The following is a 27,023-nucleotide window of genomic DNA, read 5'->3' as shown; positions in this document are numbered from 1 at the left end:
CACTTTAGAACAGTATGTGTTAAGAGTGGTAACTTTCTGAATGTGACACACAGAAGAAAGCTTTTACATCTATATTTAGTTTGTCTTAACTTTATTTGAGGATATATAGTCAGCATGTTTTTCTTTTCTTGCAGGTTCCGGAGTATCTTCATCATGTTAACAAACGTTTGGAAGAAGAAGCAGACCGGGTTATCACCTATTTAGATCAAAGTACACAGTAAGTTGACTATTGAACAATCATTGCAGGGTGAGCTTTCATATATAAAAGTATTCAGCATTTTAGGAATGCAATCCAGTTTATTGCCTTTCTTTACATACTTCTGATAATGTATTAATGTTCCACTTCACAAAAACTAAATTGATATTTGTATGATTATACTCGCATTCCACTAGAGTGCCTAGCTGTTAATCATTTGTCTTGACCTGGTTTTCGTAAAAACACTACTGTGGTATTTGAAAATGTAAGTAAAGAAAGCTAAAGAATCCTGCAGCCTTCCCTACCAGCCCCCCGACCCCTCATCTCCTCTCCTCCTTGCCATAAGGATGTGTAAGACTTTCTACTAATTACTCACAACTTTCCTGTCTTATGAGATGCTAACATTTATTGTGTCGCTGGAACTTCTTTGAAAGATGTAGGTATGGGAATGTTAAATATCTTTAATAGAGGTTGATTTGTCATTGTTAAATGTGTACAGAGACCATAACTCTGGCAAAGCCCTGATGTCCAGAATAACCTGCTTTTTGTACTACAGTGTTTTTAGAGAAAACAATGCACATTAGAAGGGACTTACTAAATCCTCGCACATACCACACCACCAAATTCATTTGGTTGAGAAAGTAGTACTTCTCAAGAGTACTACATAATCCTCAGACTTGCAGCTCACGGACCATTAGAAAGTCCATCTTAGCATGTGCAGTGTAAGAATAACAGGCAGTGTAAGAATCTTGAATTCAACAACATTGAATGGCAATAGCAATAGGTAGGAGTGTGCAAATGCCCCCCTGGAGACTGGAATTGTATAGCTAATCCAGAAGAACTGCATCTCGGCATGGTCAATCTATGCATAAAGTAGATGCAAACCATTGCTGCTCCATTCCAGACTGGCTTTTCACAGCACCAAAAGAGAATTCAGCTGCTCATTTTGCCCCTTGATAGATGAGCCAGCCCATCAGTCAGAGGTTCGAAAAGTTCACAGCAGCAGTGGCAAAGATTTCTAGATGCTGTATTAATTGGAGATGCTTTATTAATTTAGGAGACGGACGATGTCAGAAAGAAGTCTTTGGAACAATAGCACCTTGTTGATGCAGTAGAGCTTTGGAGAGTGTGGGTAAAGTATAAGTTGCTACGGATGCTTTCAAAAGGAGCTAGAAATGAAATGGTATCAGCAGCAGTCCTGTAGGTTGTGCAGAAGTGGCAGGGTTAAGACTTCAGAATCACTACACGTGGCATTAGAGTATCATTGGTTACAATTAAAGAAATGGGTAACAGTAGTACAGAGTTGACAATGCATGCTTACATCAATAATCAACCTAGAATATGGAGAGCAGGCTCTGAGGCCAGTAACATGCAGAAACAATATATAACAAATTATTAATGACCCCATTCGGAGCATAGGGAGTTCGAATTAACAACCAGTCATGCCTGCCCTTTGCAGTGTAGATCTAGACCAGCACCACCTCCTTCATCAAAGGGTTGGATGAATAATCCAGTAAGAGCAGGGAAACAGCAGTATTTTGAAGCAAAGTAATGTTCGAGGCATGTGGGCTGCTGAATTCATATCTTTGCATAGATCGCCGCCTAGTGTTGGGTCCGGATGATTGCACATTGTTGTCCTGGAAGAGTCTTCGAAGTATCACGAGATAGATGGCTCCTCCCTTGGACTACAGTGCGCATGGGCATCTTCTGCATCCTTAGATTGTTTTTTTCCGCCATTGGGTTCGGATATGCTTTCCAGAACTCCAAGTTCAGAATCGAAAGAAAGTTTTCTAAAAGGCCAAAAGGCCTTCGGATTCGTCGGTATTGTTTCTCTCGGGAGCGATAGGCTTTCTTCACCCTTTGCTTGCACTCCGGTCGTCGAATCGGGCCGTTAGGCCTTCTCGACGCCACGTGGACCGACGGTCGATGGAACGAAGTCCATTCAAATACTGCCCGCAGTGCAACTCAAAGTTCCCGCACACAGATAAGCATCCAGTGTGCAACAAATGTCTATCTCCAGATCATCGGGAAGATAACAGCCTAGCTTGTGCCCAGTTCCGATCCAAAAAGACAATCCGGAACCGGCGAGCGGCAAGGCAAGTAATGCAGAGGTCGGCACCGGAGCCCGAGAATATCTTCGACGTTGAGGAAGAACTAGTTGACGCCGAAGACTCGGATCGAGAGGAAGATCAATACTCAGAGCACGACTCTGAATATTATATCGACGAGGAAGAACAAATCGTCGATGCCGATGAATACAATCAAGACATCGTAGCTGTCGAGGATGACTCCGATGACAACGAGGGGCGAACCGCGAGTACACCGCCCCATACAGACACTACACCACTATCAGAGACTCTGGTCGAGGAATCGCCAACAGGCCTTAGCCAAGATCAAAATACTGGTTCTACAGCCCCGCCATACCGCCTGGCTAAGAACATACAAAAAGAGCCTTCTGAGACACGTCATCCCAGGCCGGTTCTATCGAAACTGAAACTCATCCACACGACAGTCTTCGGACCGAACGTCGTCGAACCGAAGGAGATAAAACAAAAGGGCGCCGAGCCGAAGGCAACCGTTACATCTAAACCTTCGAAGCCAAAGGCCGTCGAATCGACCAAATCGAGTTCGACTGTCTAAAAAGGAAAAAAGGCCGTCGACGACGACAAACAGGCTACACCCAAGGCGGTCGTCGAACCGAAACCGAAACCTAAGGCGCACCAAACAAAGGCGGTCGAGTCGAAGACCATCGATCCGAAGAGGGACATCGAGCCGAAGCCGCAGGCTCCGAAGACACCTCTACAGCCTAAAGACGTTCTCGGACCAACAAAACCGCTTGGTTCGAAAACAGTGGTAAAACCTGTGAAAGACGTCGGACCGACAAAACCTGTCAAAAAAACCGCAAAAACCAATACAGGCACCGAAATCGGTCGATCCGATTTAAGGCCATCGTACCGAAAAAAGTCAAACCGAAGACTACGGCGCCAAGGCTAAAAACTGTGGAAGAGATCATACATCCAGACCCATCCACAGAAGATCAGTCCAAGCTATATATCGACCCAAACACTGTGTCAACTGAAGACTTTTCTAAAATCCCACTAAAAAAGAAAAGAGACTGTGCAACCTCTCCTATTCTTTTCCAACCTATCTCTCCAGCTATGCCTACTACTCCATATGCCCCATACTCTCCTGCACGCTCTGACTACAACCCAGATGAAGATCAGAACGCAGATGTGGGTTTTGGATATCCACAAAACCCATATATAGACCCCAATTCACAACCATGGGGAGGGGGGGATGAGCCGGACTCTGAGGGGGCTCTACCCATTACAGACCGTACAGTATACCCAGCAAAACCATCACCCACAGAAGACACAGTGGCTTTCAACTCTTTACTAGATAGAGCAGCAAGCTACCATAAGGTAGACATGCATTCAGATGCTGTAGAAGAGGACTTTCTATTTGATACACTTGCGACCTCAGAAAGATGTGTAAAAACACTCACCATGCTAAAGGGTGTCCTAAAACACGCAAATGACATATTTAACGACACTGCTAGGGCACGTGTCATCAACCCTAGAATAGAAAAGAAGTATAAGGCTGCACCAGTAGACCCTACTTACGTCAGGGGACAACTGCCCTTAGATTCATTGGTGGTATCCAACACACGAAAGCGTGCTAATTCACAAACTACTGGAGAGGCTCCTCCTGATAAGGAGTCCAAGATTTTGGAAGCATCAGGCAAAAGAGTAGCTGCTCAAGCAGCAAACTCTTGGAGAATAGCCAATACTCAAGCCTTGTTGGCTAGATATGACAGGGCGCACTATGACACTCTAGAAGAACTTCTCCAACACTTACCTGAGCCTTACAAACAGCAGGCAGATGAACTTATACAGGAAGGAAAGCTCATCACCAATGCCTCCATTAAGTGTGCTCTTGACGCAGCAGACACAGCTGCCAGGTCTATCAACACAAGCGTACTGCTTAAGAGACATGTATGGCTGCGCATATCTGGATTCAAAAATGAAGTCCAGGCTACAATTCTAAACCAGCCTATAAACCCAGATTTTTTGTTTGGTCTAGCAGTTGACTCAATTCTGGACAAAATGAAAAAGGACACGGAGACTGCAAAGTCCATGGGAGTTCTTCAGTCCCAACAACACAGAGCCTCCTTTCGTCGCCCCTATTATAGAGGTGGAGCGCGTGGTAACACATCGCAGCAATCCTCCACATACAAAACAAACACACAATCCACATACAACAAAAACACAAATCGTGGTGGATAGAGAGGAAATAATAACAAAGGCAGAGGTCGCGGAGGCAATACCAATAGATCCTCCACTATTACCAAACAGTAACTTTTTGGCACTACCCCCAGACCATGCAACACCGGTCGGGGAAGAGTACAACAGTTCTATCAGCCTGGCAAAACATCACTACAGACAAATGGGTCAGGCAAATTATCCAACATGGCTATTGCCTGGAACTAACATCAACACCACCCAACATACCACCCGTACACCGTCCAATGTCACAGGAACATATAACGCTATTGCAGCAAGAGGTCATCAGTATGCTGCAAAAGGGGGCCATAGAACCAGTCCCACTCAAACACCAAGGAACAGGAGTATACTCACTATACTTCCTCATTCCCAAAAAGGACGGGTCTCTCAGACCAATATTGTATCTCAGGCCCCTCAACCACTACATTTTATCAGAGCACTTTCACATGCTCACTCTGCAACAAGTCTTACCACTGCTGCGGAAGGGAGACTTCCTAGCAACTCTAGACCTCAAAGACGCATACTTTAATATACCAATACACCCTGCTCACAGAAAGTATCTCAGGTTTACAATTCAGGGACAACACTACCAGTTCAAAGTCCTACCATTCGGTGTGACAACAGCCACGGATGTTCACAAAATGCCTAGCGACAGTGGCGGCGCATCTCAGGAGACAACACATCCATATGTACCTGTATCTGGACGATTGGCTAATACAAGCGCCATCGGCCCAGCATTGTGCCAGCCACATGTTAAAAACCATTCATCTCCTGCACAATCTAGGTTTCTCGTTAAACTATCCAAAGACACACCTACAACCCTCCCATGTACAGCAGTACCTGGGAGCAACAGTAGATACATTAGCAGCAAAGTCATATCCAAACTCAGCACGGATCAACGGAATGCAAGCGTTAATCCAAAGATTCAAACCACAACACTCATTGCCAGCCCGAGTGTTTCTGCAGCGAATAGGCATGATGGCCTCTTGCATCTTCATAGTCCCTCATGCCAGACTACACATGCGTCCTCTACAGGAGTGCCTAGCAAGGCAGTGGAACCAGGCTCAAGGACAATTAAAGGACCTAGTGTTGGTGACCAGTCGAGCATACAACTCTCTGCATTGGTGGAATCCACAAAACCTTTGCAAAGGGCGACTGTTCCAGGAGCCTGTCCCACAAATAGTGTTAACAGCGGACGCATCACTACTAGGCTGGGGAGCCCATGTCCTGCATTACACAGTCCAGGGAATATGGACTACGCAACAGAAACAGTTGCACATCAACCTACTAGAGTTGACGGCGGTCTTCCTAGCCCTGAAAGCGTTCAAGAAACACTTATGCAACAAAACCGTGTTGATCCGGACGGACAACATGACAGCTAAATATTACATTCAAAAATAGGGAGGAACACACTCTCCACAGCTATCACACCTAGCTCAAAGTGTGTGGAAATGGGCCATTCAGAGGAACATGTTTCTCATGGCAGAACATCTCACAGGCAAGGACAATCAAAGAGCCGACCTGGTCAGCAGGCACAGTCAACAGATGCATGAATGGGAGATTCACCACAGTGTGCTCCGACCATTCTTCCAGCAGTGGGGACAACCAGAGATAGATCTATTTGCCACAAGCGAAAACGCAAAATGCCAGTACTTTGCCGCCAGGTTCCCACATCCACAGTCGCAAGGCAATGCAATATGGATGAACTGGTCAGGCAAATTTGCGTACGCTTTTCCCCCAGCACCATTAATACCGCTAGTGATATGCAAACTGCGCCAACACTCGCTGACGCTAATCCTAGTTGCTCCCACATGGGCGAGGCAACCCTGGTACACAACGTTCCTAGAACTGTCAGTGGTGCCTCATCAAAGACTGCAACTAACGCCCAGTCTTCTAACTCAGAGCCATGGCGAAATCCAACCCCCAGACCCGCAACAGCTGAACCTAGCAATCTGGCTCCTGAAATCCTAGAGTTTGGATACCTCAACTTGCCTCCAGACTGCATGAATATTATCAAAGAGGCAAGGAGACCCACTACCAGAGCATGTTATGCAGCTAAGTGGAAACGTTTCGTCATTTACTGCGGTAACAACGACATAAACCCATTAGATGCTTCTACACAAAACATCATTTGCTATCTCTTGCACCTACAACGTTGCAATTTAGCCTATTCATCCATATGAATACATTTAGCTGCACTAGCAGCATATCTACAAAACAGGCAACACCTTTCACTGTTTAGAGTGCCAGCAATTAAAGCATTTATGGAGGGATTCAAAAGAGTAATTTTACTAAAACACCCACCTTCACCAGTCTGGAATCTAAACATCGTTTTAACCAGACTTATGGGACCACCTTTTGAGCCACTACACTCATGCGAACTGCAATTTCTCACTTGGAAGGTGGCTTTCCTTATTGCCATAACTTCACTTCGAAGAGTTAGTGAGCTTCAAGCCCTAACTATTCAAGAGCCATTCCTTTAGGTACATGCAAATAGAGTAGTTCTCAGAACAAACCCTAAGTTCATGCCAAAGGTGGTATCCCATTTTCATATCAATCAAACAATAGAACTGCCAGTGTTCTTTCAAAATCCACAGACAGTAGCTGAAAGGGCCTTGCATACTCTAGATGTCAAGAGAGCTCTGCTATACTACATAGATAGAACTAAGGCATTTCTAAAGACAAAACAGTTGTTTGTTGCTTTCTCACCACAACACAAAGGCAACCCGATTTCAAAGTCCGGTATAGCCAGATGGATCGTTAAGTGCATTCAGATATGTTATTTAAAGGGAAAACGCACCTTAACAGTTCCCCCTAGGGCGCATTCCACACGCAAACTAGGGGCATCCATGGCTTTCCTAGGTAACATTCCTTTACTAGATATTTGTAGAGCAGCCACATGGTCAACCATACATACATTTACCAAACACTATTGTGTAGATGTACATTCTAAACAGCAAGCTGCTGTAGGACAGGCTGTTCTCAAAACTCTGTTTCAGACTGCTGCAGCTGACAGGCAGCCACCGCTAAGGGAGATACTGCTATACATTCTATGCACAGATAGGAATTCCGCAGCCCACATGCCTCGAACGGAATGTGCTACTTACCAGTATGCATCTGTTCTTGGCATGTAGGGCTGCTGATATTCATATCGCCCACCCGCCTCCCCGGTGCCTGTCGCAGCTGTAGCATTCACTCTTTGCATGGACATCTCTTACTGTACTATACTCCATCTCTGCCACAATGGCGAAAAACAATCTAAGGATGGAGAAGATGCCCATGCGCACTGTAGTCCAAGGGGGAGACACCTATCTCGTGATACTTCGAAGACTCTTCCAGGACAACAATGTGCAATCATCCGGACCCAACATTAGGCGGCGATCTATGCACAGATATGAATGTCAGCAGCCCTACATGCCAGGAACAGATGCATACTGGTAAGTAGCATATTCCTTTACTAATTCATTTTAAGCTGTGTTTGACAATGCACTGTATTTATTATGATATTCAAAATTGGATTGTTGACAAGTACAGTTTGGAGCATACTTACAACCACCTGGTGTGGTACATGATGCTTTTAAAACCAAAAAATAGACTCTAGAGCCTCTTTTAGATGCATAAACACATACTTTCCGGATTAAAGAACCCTCCCATTTCGCAGAGTGATTTCAATATCTTACCTTTCCTCCAGCCCAGATTAAGAAGAGCAGAAAGGGGCATATATTATCAAGGAAATATCTGGTCAGTGGATGGTAGTATGAACAACACAATTTAAAATTTTTAGATTGGCGGAATTTTAATGAAGGCTAATATGCCAATTAACTATGGCATTTTGATCCAGCTTTCCCTCAGGTTAGGTTTTTCTGGTGCCAAGTATGCTGTTATGCTCATGGTGTTCTTGCAGTTTGCAGCCAAGGGGGTTCCATGACAGTGCCTGAGAGCTGAAGCGACAAGGGACATCCCTGTTAAGTGAATCTAGAAATCTCTGTTGGTGAAAACCATTTATGTGGACCCACACCATGGGGTTCTTGTATGGTAAGCCAACAGTCGAATGAAACTATTCCCCCCAGGTCCAACCTGCCCGGTACTATCTTTAGGAATGATCATTCCTGCAAATCTAAAGCTGGTAAGTCTTGGTACATCAAGGCTAATCAGCATCGTTAGGCATGATTGAACGAGAAGCATGTCCTTCCTAGACTTCGTAACATGCCCCATTATACGCCCCTCCGTGGCAGTGATGGGGAAGACTCCCAACACTAGGACCTTTTCATCTGTGGTTAGCGGAGGCATAGGTAATAAGTCAAAGACTTTTTTTATATACTTTGGGGCTGTTTGACAAATCATCAAGAAAGACACCCCTTCCCAACCCCTTTAAAAAGTTAATGCACCTCTGCTCCTTCCTGAAATATTTCGGGGTGATCAGTCAAGTGAGGGCAGAGAAGAATGGGGCATCTGAAAACACATTCTCCCCATACAAATTCCTATAAGAATTTTAAGAAGGGATACAGAGAAAATGGCTTAACAGAATTACGCTAAATTTGGCAGACAGCTAAACCTTTTCTCTTAAAGTTGGCTTTTTTTAAAATAAATTCTGTTGATTCAAATCAAAAGAACATTTACAGTAAAACATGAGATATGCAGCACAGTGGCGAATTTTATTATTGATGATACGCTTTCTGGTAGAAAATACAACCCTTTCTGTGAAAAGCCAGGCACTACCCTCCAGATATTCAGTTGTCTATCTGGGAACCAGCGTTAAGGAAGGGTGGGTTGCATATTCCTCCACAGGAGTCATTTCATCTACCCCATATTCTAGGCAATTTCTTAGGGCATCCCCTATTCATATAGACAGTTTTTTTTCTGCTATCATGATTGTATCCTTGTCATTCTCCCAATCACTCAGGTGTGGACCCCCAGCAACGAGCGATATTACGTTTAGCTACGGTCAAACCTAATGTCATCCAAATTTTCTCCGCCGCCCTCCGAAGTAACCTCCGACTCTTCCCAAATATTTAGTAGACACCATTTGGACGTAGGGGTGGTAGGTGTGTCCTATATTTGGTTCTTACTGTTAACTACTTCCTTCCAATAAGATTGTATAGCAGGGCATTCCCATATGATGTAAAAGAAGGTGCCTTTTTGGATGCATGCATGGTGGCAACTTTCAGTTGGGGTCCTCCCAATTTTTATTAGTGTAGTGCATGCATAATAGGCTCTATGTAATATTTATAAATAAATAAATCTAAACCCCCTCTTAACGGCAATTTCTGTAGGAGAGGCTGATGCTTCTGCCCCTTTCCTGTCATCTTTGTCTCCCAAGTCACTCGCCCACTTTGCTCGTAATTGTTGTAACGTGTCAGGTGTGTTGTTAATAATCTTCTGGTATGTGTGCGATGTTGCTTTATGTGTCATTTATCCGCCAAGCAGACAGTCTTCTAGTGGGGTGTAGTTTGGAGGTTCTTTCCTGGATGGGATGTTCGTCAATAACACACGTCTAATCTGTATATAGCAATGAATCTCTGTGCTTGCAAGATTATTTTCTTGTCGGAGGTTAGTGAAGGAACGCACCGCCCCCTGATTCCCATGTCTCCGATTTTAGTAATGCCTATTAGGTCCCATTTGTCAAACCCAGCGTGACTCCCCAATGTGTCTAGGGCCGCTGCGGCCCATAGGGGAGTGGCCCGCGTCAGTTTGTGTTGCCATCCTAGTTCCCTGTGGGTCTCGTGCCATAGGGCAATTGTTACTGTTGTCGGCTTTTGTTGTTTCAGTTTTGGATGTGTCGCATATATGGCCCGTTGGTAACCACCCTGGCGCAGCATTAGATGATCCATCCTGAGCGATGGTTCATCCTCTGGCATATATACCCACCGGTTGATTGTGGTTAGTTGTGATGCCAAGTAGTACTTTTGTATGTCAGGCAGGGCAATTTCTCCCCAGTACCATCCCGAGTAAGTTTCTTAAGTTCGATAAGTGCCGCACCCCCGTTCCACAGAAGTGTTGGCAATACCGAGTTGTAAGAAAGTGAGTTTCTGTTGCAGTACCCCTCCCTACCCCCCCCCCCCACACTTTTTGCCTGATGCACGTTTTCCTTGGTGTGCCCTGGGTCCCTGCCAATCAGGTACCCAGGGCCTGTGTTCCTTCCTCAAAAACTTTACTAAAGCCTAAACCTAATTGGCATCTCTTGCCACATGTCAGCCCCTAGTAAATGGTACCCTAGGTACCCAGGGCATTGTGACCAGAGAAGACCCATAAGGGCTGCAGGACTTATTGTGCCACCTTTAGGGGCCCTGTACCCTGACGCACATACACAATGCCTTTGCAGGCGGAGTGTCCTGGTGCCGAACTAAACAAAGAGTCGACATGGCACACATCCCTGTGTGCCATGCCCACAAACCCACTGCCCTGGCATACATCAGCCACCCCTCTAGCTGGGTTCCCTACTCCAGTGGTGTGGGCACAGCAACAATGCACATCCTGGGACCCTGTGCCCCTACAGTACCCAGGACCATTCCTGGGCACTAAGTGCAGTGATGCCATTACGAGTATATGGTGCTGGGAGGTTGTCATTACGAACTCCACAGCAGCATAATGGCTACACTGAAGGCTGACAAGTTTGATATCAAACTTCTCAGCACATTAAACCCACACTGATGCCAGTGTGGGATTTAATGTAAAAAGCACTACAGAGGTCATCTTAGAGATGCCCCCTGAAAGCTAACCTACAATCCACGACTTGTCTGAGAGGCTGGCTAGGCTGCCACACAGCAGACATGTTGCTGGACCCCTGGGTGGAGAGCTCCCGCTCTCCTGGGCCTGCAACAATGCACATCCTTGGACGAGGTGCCAAGCCTCCTCCCCAAGATTGGGCAGGGAAAGCTTCAAAGGCATTCCGCCTTTGCGAGCTTCTCCAGAGCACTTGCTGTACTTAGCAACTAGCCCCCACCAGTTCTGAGCCCCACTGTGGCGGGAAGACTAGCGGGTAATCCTACGTCAGACAGCAGGGTGTGCCAGCCTGTGCCAACTCCACCCCCCAGGTGGAAGAGGCGAGGTGATGCACCACCCCGGGCTCGGACCATCTTGAAGATCGGGAGCCTACCCAATCACAAATAGGCTCCTGCCCCCTTCCCACAGGAGAGGAGCAGGCTAGGGGGTGTACCCACCCCAGGAGAGGGACCCATTGGTCCCTACCCTTGCCCTACCTGTAACACCCCTAAATTTAGTATTTAGGAGCACCCTGAACCTATTTCCACAGATCCAGATTCCGAAAGAAGAACAAGGAATAAGAAGACCTGCCGTGCAGCTGCTAAAAAGAGGAAGATACCAACTGATTTGGCCCCAGCCCTACTGGTCTGTCGATCCTCGAACCTGCTCCTGCTAAACCCCGGCGTCTCCAGTGGTCAGCAACCTCAAAAACCCCGGAGGACCTGACTGCCATGTGACTCTGACTACCTTGGTCTCCCACGAGCAGTGGTACTGCTCAAAGCAAGTAACAAGCCCTGGCATCAGCCCGGGACCGCGAACCCTGCACACACTGCACCGCCAAGCCTGGCCTGTGCTGGAGTCAATCAAGACCCTGAGGACGTCCCGGCAATTCTGACCTGGAATCCAGTCCCCAAGGACCCTCCTCGACGACCCCGATGACGCCTGCAGCCTCAGGACAAAGGATCCCTCCCCCCGACGCGACCAGCAGAGGGTAAGATTTCCCAACCTCAAGACACCCCGGCGCCCCACAGCCCTCTGTGCCCAACTCCTGGGTGCCTACCTATCCTCCAAGATCCCAACTTACCCCTCGAAGTGTTGGTCGCTCCAGAAGACCCTCCGTCCCAGAGCCTGCAGCCTTTGTTCCCTTTTCAAGATCTCCATTGAATAACATTGAGCGCCCGATGGCTCAAAAGCACCCTGCACCCAGCTGCCCGAGTGCCCCTGGCAGTGCAACCTGTACCCTATTCTACTTCCCCATTTGCCCTGAGCAAGTGACCAAGAGCCCAGCTCCCACAGCTAGCCAGCAGCCACCAACCGAAGGCCCCCTGCCTCACATTAGATAACATTGGGCCTAACTACCTCTGCACCCGGCTGCCCCTGTGCCGCTGAGGGTGTACAAACTGTACCTACCTGACCCTGGGGGACCCCTGAGTCTATGCCCAGAACCTTCACTTCACCAGTCGAGTACTCGCCTGAAAACCGATGACTCACTTTCCTGCCATAGGAGAACATTGGCTGGTTTGACTCGAAAAATCTTCTATGTGAAGTTTTGAAACTTTAAAATATTCATCTAAAATCAGCCAAATAAAGAATTACTCAACTGTAATCAGAAGAGAAGCCAGTACTGTACCTTGTAGCCCAGTACTGAACCACAAAAGTAATCACAGCCGTGTTTGCTAGTAATCTAAATTTCTTCCATAGGAAACCATTGACTGTTGTTCTGTGAAATTTCTCCTAAGTGTCTACTGTTGAATATTACAAATATTCCTTAAAAATCGTACCAACTACTAAAACGTAATTACTTACCTGTCTTAGGTAGAGACCCCAGTGCTGAACCTACGGGTCCAGTACTGGATTACAAAAGTAACGAGAACCTACTTTACCTGTGCTTTGAATTTCCTTCCATTGCAAAACATTGCTAGTTTTTCACTGAAAAGTTTCAAAGTGTCAACTTTTAAAATACCTGTATATTCTTTAAAAATCAGTGCAATAACTAAAACGTTTTTACTAAACTGTTTTCAGCTTAGACCCCAAGACTGAATCTACGATCCAGTCCTGAAGTTACAAACGTAATCTATAAAGTAATCAGCTGCATTTATGTAGAAAAACCCATTGAGCTCAATGTTAAATTGTATTTAGAATTGTGTTGCCTACTGCAACCATTGTACCTTTTGTATTTACAAAGTTTATTGCCTCTTTGCAAAGTAATGACCTGAGAGTACTCCTATTGAGAAAAGTATATTTTGATACCTGTTGGTTCTAAAAATAAAACAACTATATCTTTTGATATAAAAACAATTGGCATGGAGTTCAGTCCTTGAGTGTGTGAAACCTTTTGCTGACTGAGTGTGTACAACAAATGCTTTACACTGTCCTCTGGTACTGCCTTACTGCTCAACCAAGCTACCACTTTTGAGAGTAAGGTCAGCCCTGACTTTAACCTCTTTTATACCTCTGGGGATTGTGGACTCTATACACACTGTACCTTACTTTGGTCCAGTATATATGGAGCCACTTTCTCACATGAATTGATTGTTTTAAAGTATTGATCTGAAAGAAACAGGTTAGTATTAGATTCCTTACCTTAGAATATCCCCAGGCGTCAGTCTGGATCCGGAATCCTTTGCGTAGCAGTACCCCTGCGCGTCGGTAGGTGTCGTCTGCAGGCGTCCCCTGCGGCTCCGCGTCGTCGGCGTCGTGCGCCGTGATGACGTCGCTGGAGTATATAGACGCTGCCTCCGCGCGCTGACGTCAGTTCTTCTTTTTTCCGCGCCAGTTAGCGCAGATCTGAAGAGCAGTACTCCGGTCTTTGACCAAGTTTTTGTTATATCTAACTCTTCTTCAGGTGCCGGTAGGATGCCCGGTTTTAAAAGTTGCGACGGGTGCGACCGCCTGATGTCGGTCACCGACCACCATCGACTCTGCCTCCGGTGTCTGGGCCCGGACCACGACGTGGAGTACTGCGTCGACTGCCGGGCCTTGACGAGTAAGGCTAGGCGGGAGCGGTCCCGCAAGCTGCTCGAGCTCCGGGTGTCGGCCCCGCGTCGAGAGCGGTCCCGGTCCGGTCGGAGGTCGAGGGAGCGGTCGAGAGAACGATCGCGGAGCCGCCATGAGCGCTCCGGGAGTCGCCACCATTCCTCCGGTTCCTCAGGTAAGCGACACAAGAAGTCGGGGCGTCGTCATCGTACCCCCGACTCCCGCGTGATGCGGCCGGGGGTTCGGGTGGCCCCGTCGGTCCCTGGGGAAGGCGCGTCGCGCGAGGAGATTGAGGAGTTCCTCATGGCTATGAGGGCGATGTCTCCTCCGGCGGGGCCTACGGCGCCTGCGGGCCCGTCGGTCCCGTCTGGGGGCCCGAGCGGTTCGGGTGCACCTGCCCCGACGCCGCCGGGTGCTCCGGCCCCGACGCCGCCGGCGGCTCCGGCCCCGGCGCCGCTGGGCCCTTCAGGGTCGTCGCCGGCTGGTCAACCGGCCTCTCCGGCGCCGATTCCATCGGGGCAACCCGTGGTGCCGCCTCCGCGCGGCGCCGTGACTCCGCCGTCGGTTCCGGCCGGAGTCGGGGCTCCGGCGCCGCGTGGTGCCACCCCCATTCCCTCTCTGACTCCTGACGCGGAGTCGGACCGGCATCGTCCGACGCCGAGTCCGGCGCCGTTGGGGCCCCTTGGCTCCGAGGAGCCGGTCTATATCGTCGACTCGAACTATGGCGATGAGGACGATTATGGTGAGGGTTGGGAGGGGTCTGAGGACCCTTTGTCACGAGCATGCCAGTACGACGTGGACTGGGTAGGTGACTTAGGTGATGCCAGTGGTCTGGACGAGTCGCCTAACCCTGGGTTTGTCTCGCCTCCCACTGTGGCGTCGGAGGCTGGGGCTGCCTATTCGGTGGTACTGATGAGGGCTGCCAAGGCCTTGAGCCTTGTGCTCCCCGTTGCTAAGGTGAAGCCTAACATCCTCACCGAGGTATTCAAACCGCAGTCATGCCCACAGGAGCCTCTGCTGCCGTTTAATGACGCCCTGACGGATGTCCTTTTGGGCACCTGGTCCAGCCCGCTTCCGGTTCACCTGTTGACCGAAACGTTGCCAGGCGTCACCGTCCGTGTTCGGACGACCCTGCCTTCCTCTCCACCCATCCCTCCCCGGAGAGTCTGGTGATCCAAGCCTCCACTTCCCAGTCCGCATTCCCGACGGCCCCGCCCGATCGGGAATCTAAGTGATATGACCAATTTGGCAAGAAGGTCTTTTCGTCTTTGAGTGCAGGACTGCGGTCTTGCAATACCGCATGCCTCTTAGGCCGCTACACCCACTCTCTGTGGGATACGGTCGCGGAGTGTCTGCCGCAATGCCCGCAGGAGGTGCGGGACAAGCTCAACCAGGCCTTGATTGAAGGCCAGGACGCGGCGAGGTATTCCATACGGTGTGGTCTTGACACGACCGACTCGCTGGGACGGGCTATGTCCACGACGGTGGCGATTCGTCGCCATGCTTGGCTGAGATCCGCCAACTTCTCGCCGGATGTCCAGAATGCCCTCATGGACATGCCTTTCGATGGCAGTCGCCTGTTCGGTGACAAAGCGGACAACGCGCTTGAGCGCTTCAAGGACTCCAGGGTCACGGCCAAGTCCTTGGGTCTTTCGACCCAGCGCCAGCAGACGGGTTCGTTTCGCTCCTTTCGTGGCCACGGAAGGGGCGGTCCCACACGTGCTGCCAGCCACGCACCGCAGAACGCTCCTCAGCGCGGTGGCGGCCGTGGATTCCGCCGGGGTGGCGGTAGGGGATAGCGGCGACGCCAGTCCACACCTCCCCCCGCAGCAGCCTCCAAATCTTCCTAGTCCGAGCTTTCGGGCCCATGTGACGCCAGTGGGTGGCAGGGTTCGCCATCACCACTCCCGCTGGCGCACGATCACGTCGGACAGGCGGGTGCTGCAGCTCGTCCGAAGGGGCTACTCCCTCCCCTTCGAGACCACTCCTCCAGCCATGCCACCGCAGAACCACCGTGTGTCGGGGGACCACTTGACACTTCTGCAGGAGGAAGTTACGGCCCTCTTGGCCAAGGGGGCCATCGAGCGCGTTCCTGGGCCAGAAGTAGGGTGTGGTTGCTACTCCCACTACTTTCTGGTACCCAAGAAGGACAAAGGGGGCCTACGTCCTATCTTGGACCTACGGAACGTCAACGGCTTCCTCCGAAAGGAGAAGTTCAAGATGTTGACTTTGGCTCAGGTCTTGGCTGCTCTAGACCCACAAGACTGGATGGTAGCGTTGGACTTGCAGGATGCGTATTTTCACATCCCCGTCCTGCCGGCCCACCGGCGTTACCTGCGGTTCACGGTAGGCCACGAGCACTTTCAGTTTATCGTGCTCCCATTCGGCCTTACCAGCGCCCCACGGGTGTTCACGAAAGTGATGGCGGTGGTCGCAGCTCATCTGCGCCGGTTAGGGGTTTCAGTCTTCCCCTACCTCGACGACTGGTTGTTGAAGGCGGGCTCGCCCCAAACAGTCGTCCACCACCTTCAGATGACGGCGGACCTCCTGCACGAGCTGGGGTTTTCCATCAATGTGCCGAAATCACACCTGTGTCCCTCTCAAAAGCTCCTTTTCATCGGAGCGGTTCTCGACTCGGCGCAGTTTCGGGTTTATCCTCCGGAACGGCGGGTCCGGGATATTCAGGCTCTGATTCCCATCTTTCAGCCGTTGTCCCGGGTTTCGGTCAGGTTGACGCTGCGGCTTCTGGGGCTGATGGCCTCCTGCATCCTTCTGGTGCATCACGCCAGATGGCGGATGCAGGCTCTGCAGTGGGACCTGAAGTTTCAGTGGGCCCAGCATCAGGGCAACCTGTCCGACCATGTCCTGATCTCGGAGGGCACTGCGAGACAGTTGCAGTGGTGGCTTACGGACCGCGATTGGGTCAGGGGCAGATCCCTCTCCCTTCCCCAACCGGAGCACGTAGTTGTGACGGACGCGTCCCTCCAGGGCTGGGGAGGCCACTTGGGAGAGGCGGAGATCAGAGGCATCTGGTCTCCGGCGGAGTCCCGGCTCCATATCAACAGTTGGAGCTGCGGGCGATTCGCCTAGCACTGAAGGCATTCCTCCCCTTTGTCAACGGGAGTGTAGTGCAGGTGTTCACGGACAACACCACCGCCATGTGGTACTGCAACATACAGGGCGGTGTGGGGTCGTGGACCCTTTGCCAGGAGGCTCTGCGCCTCTGGCAATGGCTGGAACGTCAGGGCGTGACTCTGACGGTTCAACACCTGGCAGGTTCTCTGAACGCCAGGGCGGACGAACTCAGCCGTCGGTGCTCGGTGGATCACAAATGGCGTCTGAACTCGGACGTGGCGAGAGGCCTCTTTCTGCAATGGGGAGAGCCTTGGTTAGATCTATTCGCCACAGAAGAGAACGCGCAATGTCATCAGTTCTGCGCGTTGGAGTTTCCAGGACGGCACTCGCTCGGCGACGCATTTCGGCGCGAGTGGAGTTGCGGTCTGTTGTACGCCTTTCCGCCTATACCACTTCTGCCCAGAGTGCTGAAGAAGATCAGGCGCGACCGGGCCCAAGTTATCCTTGTGGCTCCGGACTGGGCTCGAAGATACTGGTATCCCGAGCTACTCAGCATGTCAGTCGGTCCCTCGATCCGCCTGCCCCTTCAGGAGGACCTTCTGTCGCAGCAGCAGGGGACGGTCCTCCACCCGAACCTGTCCAGCCTCCACCTCCATGCGTGGAGATTGAGCGGCGACAGTTGAGGCCATTCGACTTGCCTCCTGAAGTCTGTGATGTGATTCTGGCAGCCAGGCGTCCCTCCACAAAGTCGGTATACGCCTGCCGGTGGAACAGATTTGTGGCATGGTGCACAGCAAAGGCTGTGGATCCCCTTTCTGCCCCTCTTTCCGAGGTTCTCCTCTTCCTTCTTTCTCTTGCCCAGCAGGGCTCTGCTCTGGGCACTATCAAGGGCTACCTTTCTGCCCTTTCCGCCTTCTTAAGGCTTCCTGATCAGCCATCCTTGTTCAAGTCCCCTATTGTACTGAGATTCTTGAAAGGCATCACGCACATGTATCCACCTGTCCCGTTCGTGATGCCTCAGTGGGACTTGAACCTGGTTCTGACATTCTTGATGTGTGCTCCCTTTGAGCCGCTTCATTCCTGTCCTCTCCGTCTTCTCACTTTAAAGACGGCCTTCCTGGTTGCCATCACCTCTGCCAGGAGAGTGAGTGAGCTCCAGGCTCTTTCTGTTAAACCTCCTTTCTTGTCCGTTCATCCTGACAAGGTGGTTCTTAGAACTAGACCTTCTTTCCTGCCCAAAGTAGTTTCTGCTTTTCATATCGGGCAGTCCATCACCTTACCCTCCTTCTTCCCGCCTCCGCATCCTTCGAAAGGTGAAGAGCGGCTCCATCGTCTGGACCCAAAACGTGCGCTTTCATTTTATATGGATCGCACACGCCAGTTCCGGGTGGATGACCAACTGTTTGTTGGCTACGTGGGTGAGAAGAAGGGAAGGGCGGTACAGAAACGAACCATCTCTCAGTGGGTCGTCCTGTGCATCAAAGCATGCTACTCTTTGGCTCGGAAGGAGCCTCCTGTTGGGCTGAGGGCCCATTCCACTCGGGCCACGGCGGCTACTACTGCCCTGGGCCGGGGAGTCCCTTTGCAGGACATTTGCCAGGCGGCTACGTGGGCCTCGCTGCACACCTTTGCGAGGCATTACTGCCTGGACAGTCAAGTCCGGAGGGACGGCTTCTTTGGCCGTTCGGTCCTCCAGGATTTTCTGGTGTAGGATTGTATTGGTTCGCAGACCCACCACCGGGGTTGGTATTGCTTGGGTATCTATTCTAAGGTAAGGAATCTAATACTAACCTGTTTCTTTCAGATGAACAAGTTACTTACCTTCGGTAACGATATATCTGTAAGAAACAGTAGTTAGTATTAGATTCCTTACCGCCCCACCCAACCTCCCCGTTCTGCGAACTGATACCTAGGGTTAAGGACATCCCTTTCAGGGCCCTAGTTTCATATGGCACCAGTGTTAGTTCTCACATGGCTCTGCGTGTTCTGGCGCGGAAAAGCTGTGTGCAAAGAACTGACGTCAGCGCGCGGAGGCGGCGTCTATATACTCCAGCGACGTCACGACGACGCGGAGCCGCAGGGGACGCCTGCAGACGACGCCTACCGACGCGCAGGGGTACTGCTACGCAAAAGTTTCCGGATCCAGACTGACGCCTGGGGATATTCTAAGGTAAGGAATCTAATACTAACTACTGTTTCTTACAGATATATCGTTACCGAAGGTAAGTAACTTGTTCTACAGGTATTGGGTTTGGTGCATTGTGGAGGGCATACAAGAAGTGAGGAAGTGCCTTCAACTTAAAAAGCGCCGCTCTCCCTAAGAGTGTTAGTGGGAGCGGTTTCCAATGCTATAATCTGTTTTTAACCTCTCTAAGGGTGGGAGGAGATTCATTTTATTGGCTAGGGAGGTGTTGGTCATGGCGATTTTGTCCAGGTATTTTAACCCATCTGCCACCACCCGGATCTCGTAGTTTTGAGGCATCTTCGGTGGGGCGCCACATAAAATAAACATTAGTGATTGCTCCAGTATTGGAACTTTCATAGATTCCCATTGTGTGTATCATTCCACGTCGTCGAGATGGGAGTCCCCGGTAAATAAAAAAATACCATAGAAAAAAGTTTTTAAAAAAATAAGGCCTTGGCTTAATCTCATTTTGTAGCATATCCACCTCTTTTTGTAAAAGAGACAAAATACAATAAATAGCCAATCAGAACAGCCTCACCCCCTTCCTGAGAGAACCTCAGAGCCTTAGATGTTCTACTGCACATTGTGCAAGGGTGTCTCCTCTGAGCTCTGCTCAATTTTTCTTTTTTCATCACTTCAACTCTAAACTTCAAGCACCATGTCAGACAAGGAGAAGAAGGCTCTTTTCAAAGCTTGTGCCACCTGCTCCAAGAAGAGACTTTATGTGGAGGACAAACATAAAGACTGTATTTATTGTTTGTATCCTGACCACAAGGCTACTGACTGCAAAATCTGTTGGAGCTTCTCCACCAAGACCGTACGATACCGTGAGGGACAACTGCTCACTTGGCTTCAGAAACTAAAGTCACGGAAAGATCCTGTCTCCAGTGAAAGTGATGATGCTTCATCGGCTACTTCTTCTAGGAGGTCTCAAAAAAGGGGTAGGTCTTAACCTACTACTTCTTCAGACCCCCCTTCCAAAGCCCTACAAAAGAAGGACTTGTTCCAGAAGTGGCACCTGAGAAGAAAACAGGCTTGGTGCCTTCTACAACTTCTCTTTCCTCTGAGAAGGCTAAAACTCTTAAAAAGCCAGCTTCAGTCCCACCTGAGGGTAAAGCCGAGAGATAAGTTCGCTCGTGCACGACAACAACATTGATTCCGTCGACGACGGCTTCAGCAAATTTACCGGCGTTTACTTTGGCTCCGTCGACGGGCTCGTCGACGAGAGTTTCCTCATCTCCAAAAGCTTTCAAGGGATCAGCGTCGACTGCTTCGTCGACGTCACGCGCTGATTTGCAATTCACCTTAACGTCGACATCTGCTCTGACGACGTCGACGAGGCTGACGATGGTGATGGTGTCGACGGCGACCACATCGACGACAGCTTCCAGCTTAATCATGATGGGTCTCGACGACAATGGCCCTCTCCCTGTCGACTATTCAAACATTGTTGTCGACGGCTCTGTTGATGATACAAAAAGTGGCAATTTTGATACGGAGACGTCGCATTACACCAGAGATGACTTCTCCCCGAAAAGTGACAACTCTTCCTCCAGCTCTCCTTTTAGAAGAGGAGTTTTCTGAAGATGATGACGGTCCTTACGGTGCTGCAGTTAGCCCATCACAGCTGCATGTCAAATATCAGGACTCTGACTCAGAAGAGTACTACATGGAGCAACAACAATATGAGCCACAATTAAGATCTCATGAGCAAAATTAACAGGAGATGGTCTGTATGCCATCTTCCCTCATTACGGACTTGTAGTTCATGCTCCCTGATTACAGAAGGAGATTTCCTACGCAATCTCCTGCCCAGGAATCGGTACAAGGGCCTCCTACTCCACTTGCTCATCCGGTTACACCTCAACTTCCTCCTCAAACTACGTTGCCGGAGTTGCCTGAACCGCAACAAATGGCGGTTACTGTCCAGAATGATACTTCTGATGATGACCAGGTGACAAAGGCTATTCAGGATCCTGACAGGGAATGGGATGATTACATAATTCCGGATCCCACCTCTCTCGTTCTGGAGCCAGTGGATTCCCCCCTGAGCCCCCCCTTTCCCAGATATTGGGGGATTTCATAATCTAATGGAGAGAGCTTCTAAGTGTTTCAATCTGCCCATTCTATCTGTGCAGTCGGAATGTTTCCTACATGACTTTAAAGAACCATATAGAAAGTCAGTCCGCTCTATCCCTATCGTGGGTCACGTCTGGAATGAAGGGCTCAAGGTCATGAAGTCTCCTGCCACAGTCATACCTGTGCTTCCTCGTCTGGAAAAGAAGTACAAGGCCCCGGAGGGCCGCCCCGCTTGTCTTGTCAGCCAGCCTAAACCGGATTCCGTAATTTCTCTAGCGGCCCAGAGAAAGTCAAAAAATACGGCAGCCCCTCTCACTACACCACCAGATAAAGTGGGCAGGCGGTTGGATAATGCTGGGAAGAGGTTCTCTTCTATGTCTAGCCTCCTTGTCAGAGCAGCCAATGCCTTGGCTAATCTCTGAAGGTATGATCGCCAGATGTGGTGTGATCTGTCTCCTTATCTGGACCAGCTGCAGGAAGACTCTAAAGTGGAAGCTAAGGAGATCCTCCAGGAGGGAGAGAGAACATCTTGGGAGATAATTGACTGCACAATGGATATTGGCACTTCAACTTTCTGTTCCGTAGCGGGGGCAGCAGTCCTTCGACGCCAAGGCTGGCTTCGTGCCACTTGGTTCCGGCCTGAAGTCCAAAATAAAATCTTGGACCTTCCCTTTGACGGTGAAGCACTCTTCGGAAAGCACATTGATTATGCAGGATATAAAAAAAGGACGCAAACTGCAAAATACCTTGGGCCTCTTCAATACCTCAAGGTCCCCTTTCGTTGAGCTTAGTGGTAGAGTCTTTCCCTCCTACAGAGGCGGATATCAGCAGCAGTGCTATTCCTCGTACTCGCTGCCTTCTCCATCATACCGGCTGCAATATTCTCAGCGACAAGGCCAGTTGTCGTCTTTCTCTCGGTCATCATCTAGAGGACGACAGGAGTGCCAGGGGAGAGATTCCTCTAAGCCCCAGTAGCGGGCTCTTGGCTCTTCCTACTCTTCCTTTGTCCCCTGTAACACCAGTGGGGGGGAATGATATCTCCATGCTTTCACAACTGGCAACTAATAGCATCAGATTGATGGGTTCTGAATATAGTTCTGTCAGGCCATACACCTGAATTTCAACATCAACCACCATCCAAAGCCCCTCGTGTCACCGAATCCAGACATCTACATCTTCTAATTTTAGAGGCACCCAAACTACTCCTCAAAGAAGCGATGGGACCGGTCCCTCGATCCCAATGGGGAGAAGGATTCTATTCCGGTTCTTTCTTGTTAAAAAAAACGTAGACAAATGGCGCCCTATTTTTGACCTGAGGGAGCTAAATACCCATCTCATCAAGCTCTCGTTTCGGATGGTCTCCTTACAGGACAATTTTGCGGCTCCTCAATCCGGGAGATTACATGGCCACTCTGGACCTCGAAGACGCATACTTTAATGTCCCCATCCACCCTGCCCACAGGAAGTTTTTTACGCTTTACAGTAGCTAAGAGCCACTTTCAATTCAAGGTCCTGCCTTTCGGACTCAGATCTGCTCTGTGGATTTTCACATTTCTCAGGGAACAGAAGCTCGAGGTCTTTCCTTACATCATGCAGCGGAAGAGGCTGTTAGGACATGTACACAACTCTTCTATCACCTGGGACTCCAGCTCAACACAGAAAAGCCAGTCCTAAGCCCGTCCAAATCGGCCCGGTTGTTGGGGACCTTTCTGGACACATCTTGCTGCAAGGCGTTTACTTCAAAGGAAAGACCGACAAAGCTGATAACATCGGCTCGTCAGTTGCAATGAAGAGGGTCACTTTCAGTTCGCCTCTACAAGTCCCTTCTGGGGTCAATCTCGTCCTGCATTCCTTTAATTCCCCATTGCAGGTTGCGTATGCGCCCCCTCCAGGAATAACTGGATTTGCAGTGGCTCCAGGCAGAATGCTCTTTCGAAGACAAGATCACAATCATGCAGCCTAAGAAAGAGGCTGCAACGTGGTGGACGATCAAGGACAATATATCTGAGGGTCTCACCTTCAAGCTCACCCCAGCTCCTCTGATAATAACAACAGATGCCTCACTAGAAGGCTGAGGAGCAGTCTTACAAGACCTTCAGGTAAGCGGACACTGGCTGCCCCAGCATCGCCTACTCCACATCAATCTGTTGGAGCTCAGGACGATTCGTCTAGCCTTGCAGGCTTTCCTTCTACGGATTTAACAATCCTCTGTACTGGTCTGTACGGACTTGACGACGGCCATGCATTACGTAAACAAGCAGGGAGGTACAAGGTCTCGTCGACTATCCAAAGAGGCTCAGGAAATTTTGGAATGGGCGATACAGCAGTAGGTATCGCTCTCAGCAGAGCATCTTCCAGGTGTCCTCACCAAGACAGAGGACACACTCAGTCGCCTGGAATCAGTGAGCCACAAGTGGGAATTAGACCACAACATTCTGGAAGAGATTTTCTATCTCTAGGGCACTTCGTCTATAGATCTCTTTGCCACTCCAGAGAACAAAAAATGCTGACTCGACAGAATCAGGCATCACCATCCTGGTTCGTTGGGGAATGCGCTTTCGATGGCCTGGTCAGGCGCCTTTGTTTATGCTTTTACTCCGATCCCACTAAGCCCAAGACTTCTCGGAAGCTCAAGGCGGAACCCTGCAGAATGATTCTGGTAGCCCCGGTGTGGCCCTGCCAGTTTTGGTTTACGGAGCTTCTGCTACTCTCCCTGGACCGTCCAGTTCATCTGCGCCCAATTCCTTCCCTGCTAACTATGTCCCAGGGCCAGGTAGTACATCCGGGTCCAAGATCTCTTCAGTTATCAGCGTGGCTCCTGTGCACTGAGAATAACAGGATCTAAATATCGCGTCTGAATGTAGAGAGGTGCTTGCTCAAGCTCGAGCTCAGAGTACAAATAAGAAAGATCGCTTAAAATTGAATCGTTTCTGCCTTTGGTGCCGTCAAGAAAACTCATCCTTGCGCTTCTGCTACTCATCAAATTTTGCTGTACATTCTAGCATTGGCTAAATCAGGTCTCGCTCATTCTTCTATCAAGGTGCACCTTGCGGCCATCTCTAGATTCAGACGGACTTCCTCTGGACTTTCCCTCTGGTTGGCAAGAATGGTGAAGCATGTCGCGTGCTGATGACACCCAGCTGATACTCTCCCTCACCAAGGACCCCCACACCGCCAAAACCAACCTTCACGAAGGAATGAAGGCTGTTGCTGAATGGATGAGGAACAGCCGACTGAAGCTGAACTCGGACAAGACGGACGTCCTCATCCTCTGATCCAACCCTTCGGCCTGGGACGACTCCTGGTGACCGACCGCACTGGGAACTGCTCCAACACCCACCGACCACGCACACAAGCTAGGGGTCATCCTCGACTCCACCCTCTCCATGACTAAACTGGTCAACGCCGTCTCTTCCTCCTGCTTCAACACCCTCCGCATGCTTCGTAGGATCTACAAGTGGATCCCCACTGAAACGAGAACAGTCACCCAGGCCCTTGTCAGCAGCAGGTTGGACTATGGAAACGCCCTCTACGCAGGAGCCTCGGCCAAACTCCTGAGACTGCTCCAACGCTTCGAGAACGCCTCTGCACGCCAGATCCTCGACATCCCTCGCCGCAGCCACATTACACCCCACCAGAGAGACCTGCACTGGCTCCCGGTCAACAAGACGATAACCTTCACGCTCCTCACCCACACGACTCAGCTTCTACACCCCCACCCGCCAGCTCCGCTCCGCCGATCTCGCCCTCGCTACTGTCCCCCGCTTCCGGAGAGCGACCTCAGGCGGCAGATCGTTCTCCCACCTCGCCGCCAAGACCTGGAACACCCTCCCCATCCACCTACAGCAGACCCAAGACCTGCTGACCTTCAGAAAACTCCTCAAGACCTGGCTTTTCGAGCAGTAGCAGCATCCCCCACCCCAGTGCCTTGAGACCCTCACGGGTGAGTAGTGCGCTTTACAAATGATATGATTGATTGATTGATTGATTCTTAAAGGACTTTTTTGAGTTTTCCCACCAGTCAGGCCTCCACCTCCTCTTCTATGGCAGCTTAACTTAGTTCTTACTCAACTCACGAGGCTGCCTTTTAAACCGATTGATAGGGCAGACCGTAAATTCCTCTCATGGAAAGTGGCCCTCCTTCTCACCTTAATATCTGCCAGAAGGGTGGGTGAACTGCACGCTCTCACTATTCAAGAACCGTTCTTACAGTTTAAAAGAGAAAGTTTGATTCTGAGAACAAATCCCAAATGAATCCCGAAGGTTCCTTCGGACTTTCACTTGAATAAACCAGTTATTCTGAAATCCTTTTTTCCTCGACTCACTACTCCAGCGGAGAGGGCTCTACACTCTCTGGACGTTCAAAGATGTCTGAAGTTATATCTTCAATGTACCAACGACTTCAGAAGATCAACACCGCTCTTTGTGGCTTTCAGTGCTCCTTGCAAAGGTTTCCCTCTTTTAAAGCAGGGTATTGCTCAATTGATTGCCAGTACGATCAGATATTGTCACCAATCAGCTGGCAAGGGGTGGGTCCGTGCGCACTCTAGGAGAGCTGTGTCTTCTTCAGTTGCTCTCTTCGCCGGAGTGCTATCAAGGACATTTACAGAGCAGTGACACGAACCAGTGTCCATACCTTCACAAGGCATTAGTGCTTGGACTCCTCCACGCGTAGTGAAGTTGTGACGTTGCAGTGGGACAGGCAGTCCTGAGGAACCTCTTTCAATGAGTTGTGAGCTTTCCCTTCCAAGTCTCCTTCCTTTTTATTGGCTATTCGCACATTTTGTAAATCTAGATGCTTTTATTATTTCTTCTCTGATGTTCAATTACTGTTCTATTGCTATTTTTCTATGGATAATTTGTATCTTGACTGAACATGATGCATCTTGCAAGATTTTATAACGTATTGTTACACAAAATGTGCGTTCTGACTGCAAGCTATTCTGATACAAGCAATGGGAATCTATGAAAGTTCCAATACTGGAGTAAGAAAACAAGTTACTTACATGTAACTTTGGTTCTCCAGTATTGGTAACTTTCAAAGATTACCATGTGCCCACCCTCCTCCCCTGGGAAAGCTCAGGATTCAGCATATTCTGTTACACTGTTACACAACGGCTACGAATATCTGAGGCTCTCTCAGCAAGGTTCCATGGGGTGAGGCTGTTCTGATTGGCTATTCATTTTATTTGGTCTCTTTTACAAAAAGAGGTGGATATGCTACAAAATGAGATGAGGTCTAGGCCTTTTTTTTACCCTTTTCTATGGTGTTTTTTATTTACTGGGGACTCCCATCTCGACAACGGGGAATGATACAAGCAGTGGGAATCTATGAAAGTTACGAATACTGGAGTACCAAAGTTACAGGTAAGTAACTTGTTTTCTTTTGTCCAGTCAAACGTATATCCAGACATGCGGCCAAAGCATAAAAGTATGTTTTCCGCATAAAGTGATATCCTGTCCTCCCACTGATCCGACCAACTGAGGCCCCGCAGCAGTGGGGTCCATTCGTATCCAGGCGGCTAAG

The 27,023-nt window shown here is 49.5% G+C and overlaps 1 protein-coding gene across 1 annotated transcript in view; it reads left to right on the top strand.

The window, feature by feature from the left end:
- Nucleotides 1-27,023, top strand: part of CUL4B (cullin 4B) — a 945,370-nt gene that overhangs the window by 302,356 nt on the left and 615,991 nt on the right. The window contains exon 9 of the mRNA XM_078688736.1: nucleotides 135-217. Coding sequence (XP_078544862.1) covers nucleotides 135-217 — 83 coding nt within the window. The remainder of the gene's footprint in view (nucleotides 1-134; nucleotides 218-27,023) is intronic.

The sequence above is a fragment of the Lissotriton helveticus genome, chromosome 4_1 (assembly GCF_964261635.1).
Source record: "Lissotriton helveticus chromosome 4_1, aLisHel1.1, whole genome shotgun sequence".
NCBI classification, from domain to species: domain Eukaryota; kingdom Metazoa; phylum Chordata; class Amphibia; order Caudata; family Salamandridae; genus Lissotriton; species Lissotriton helveticus.
The sequence above is the reverse complement of the archived record's forward strand: the minus strand, read 5'-3'. Positions and strand labels throughout refer to the sequence as shown.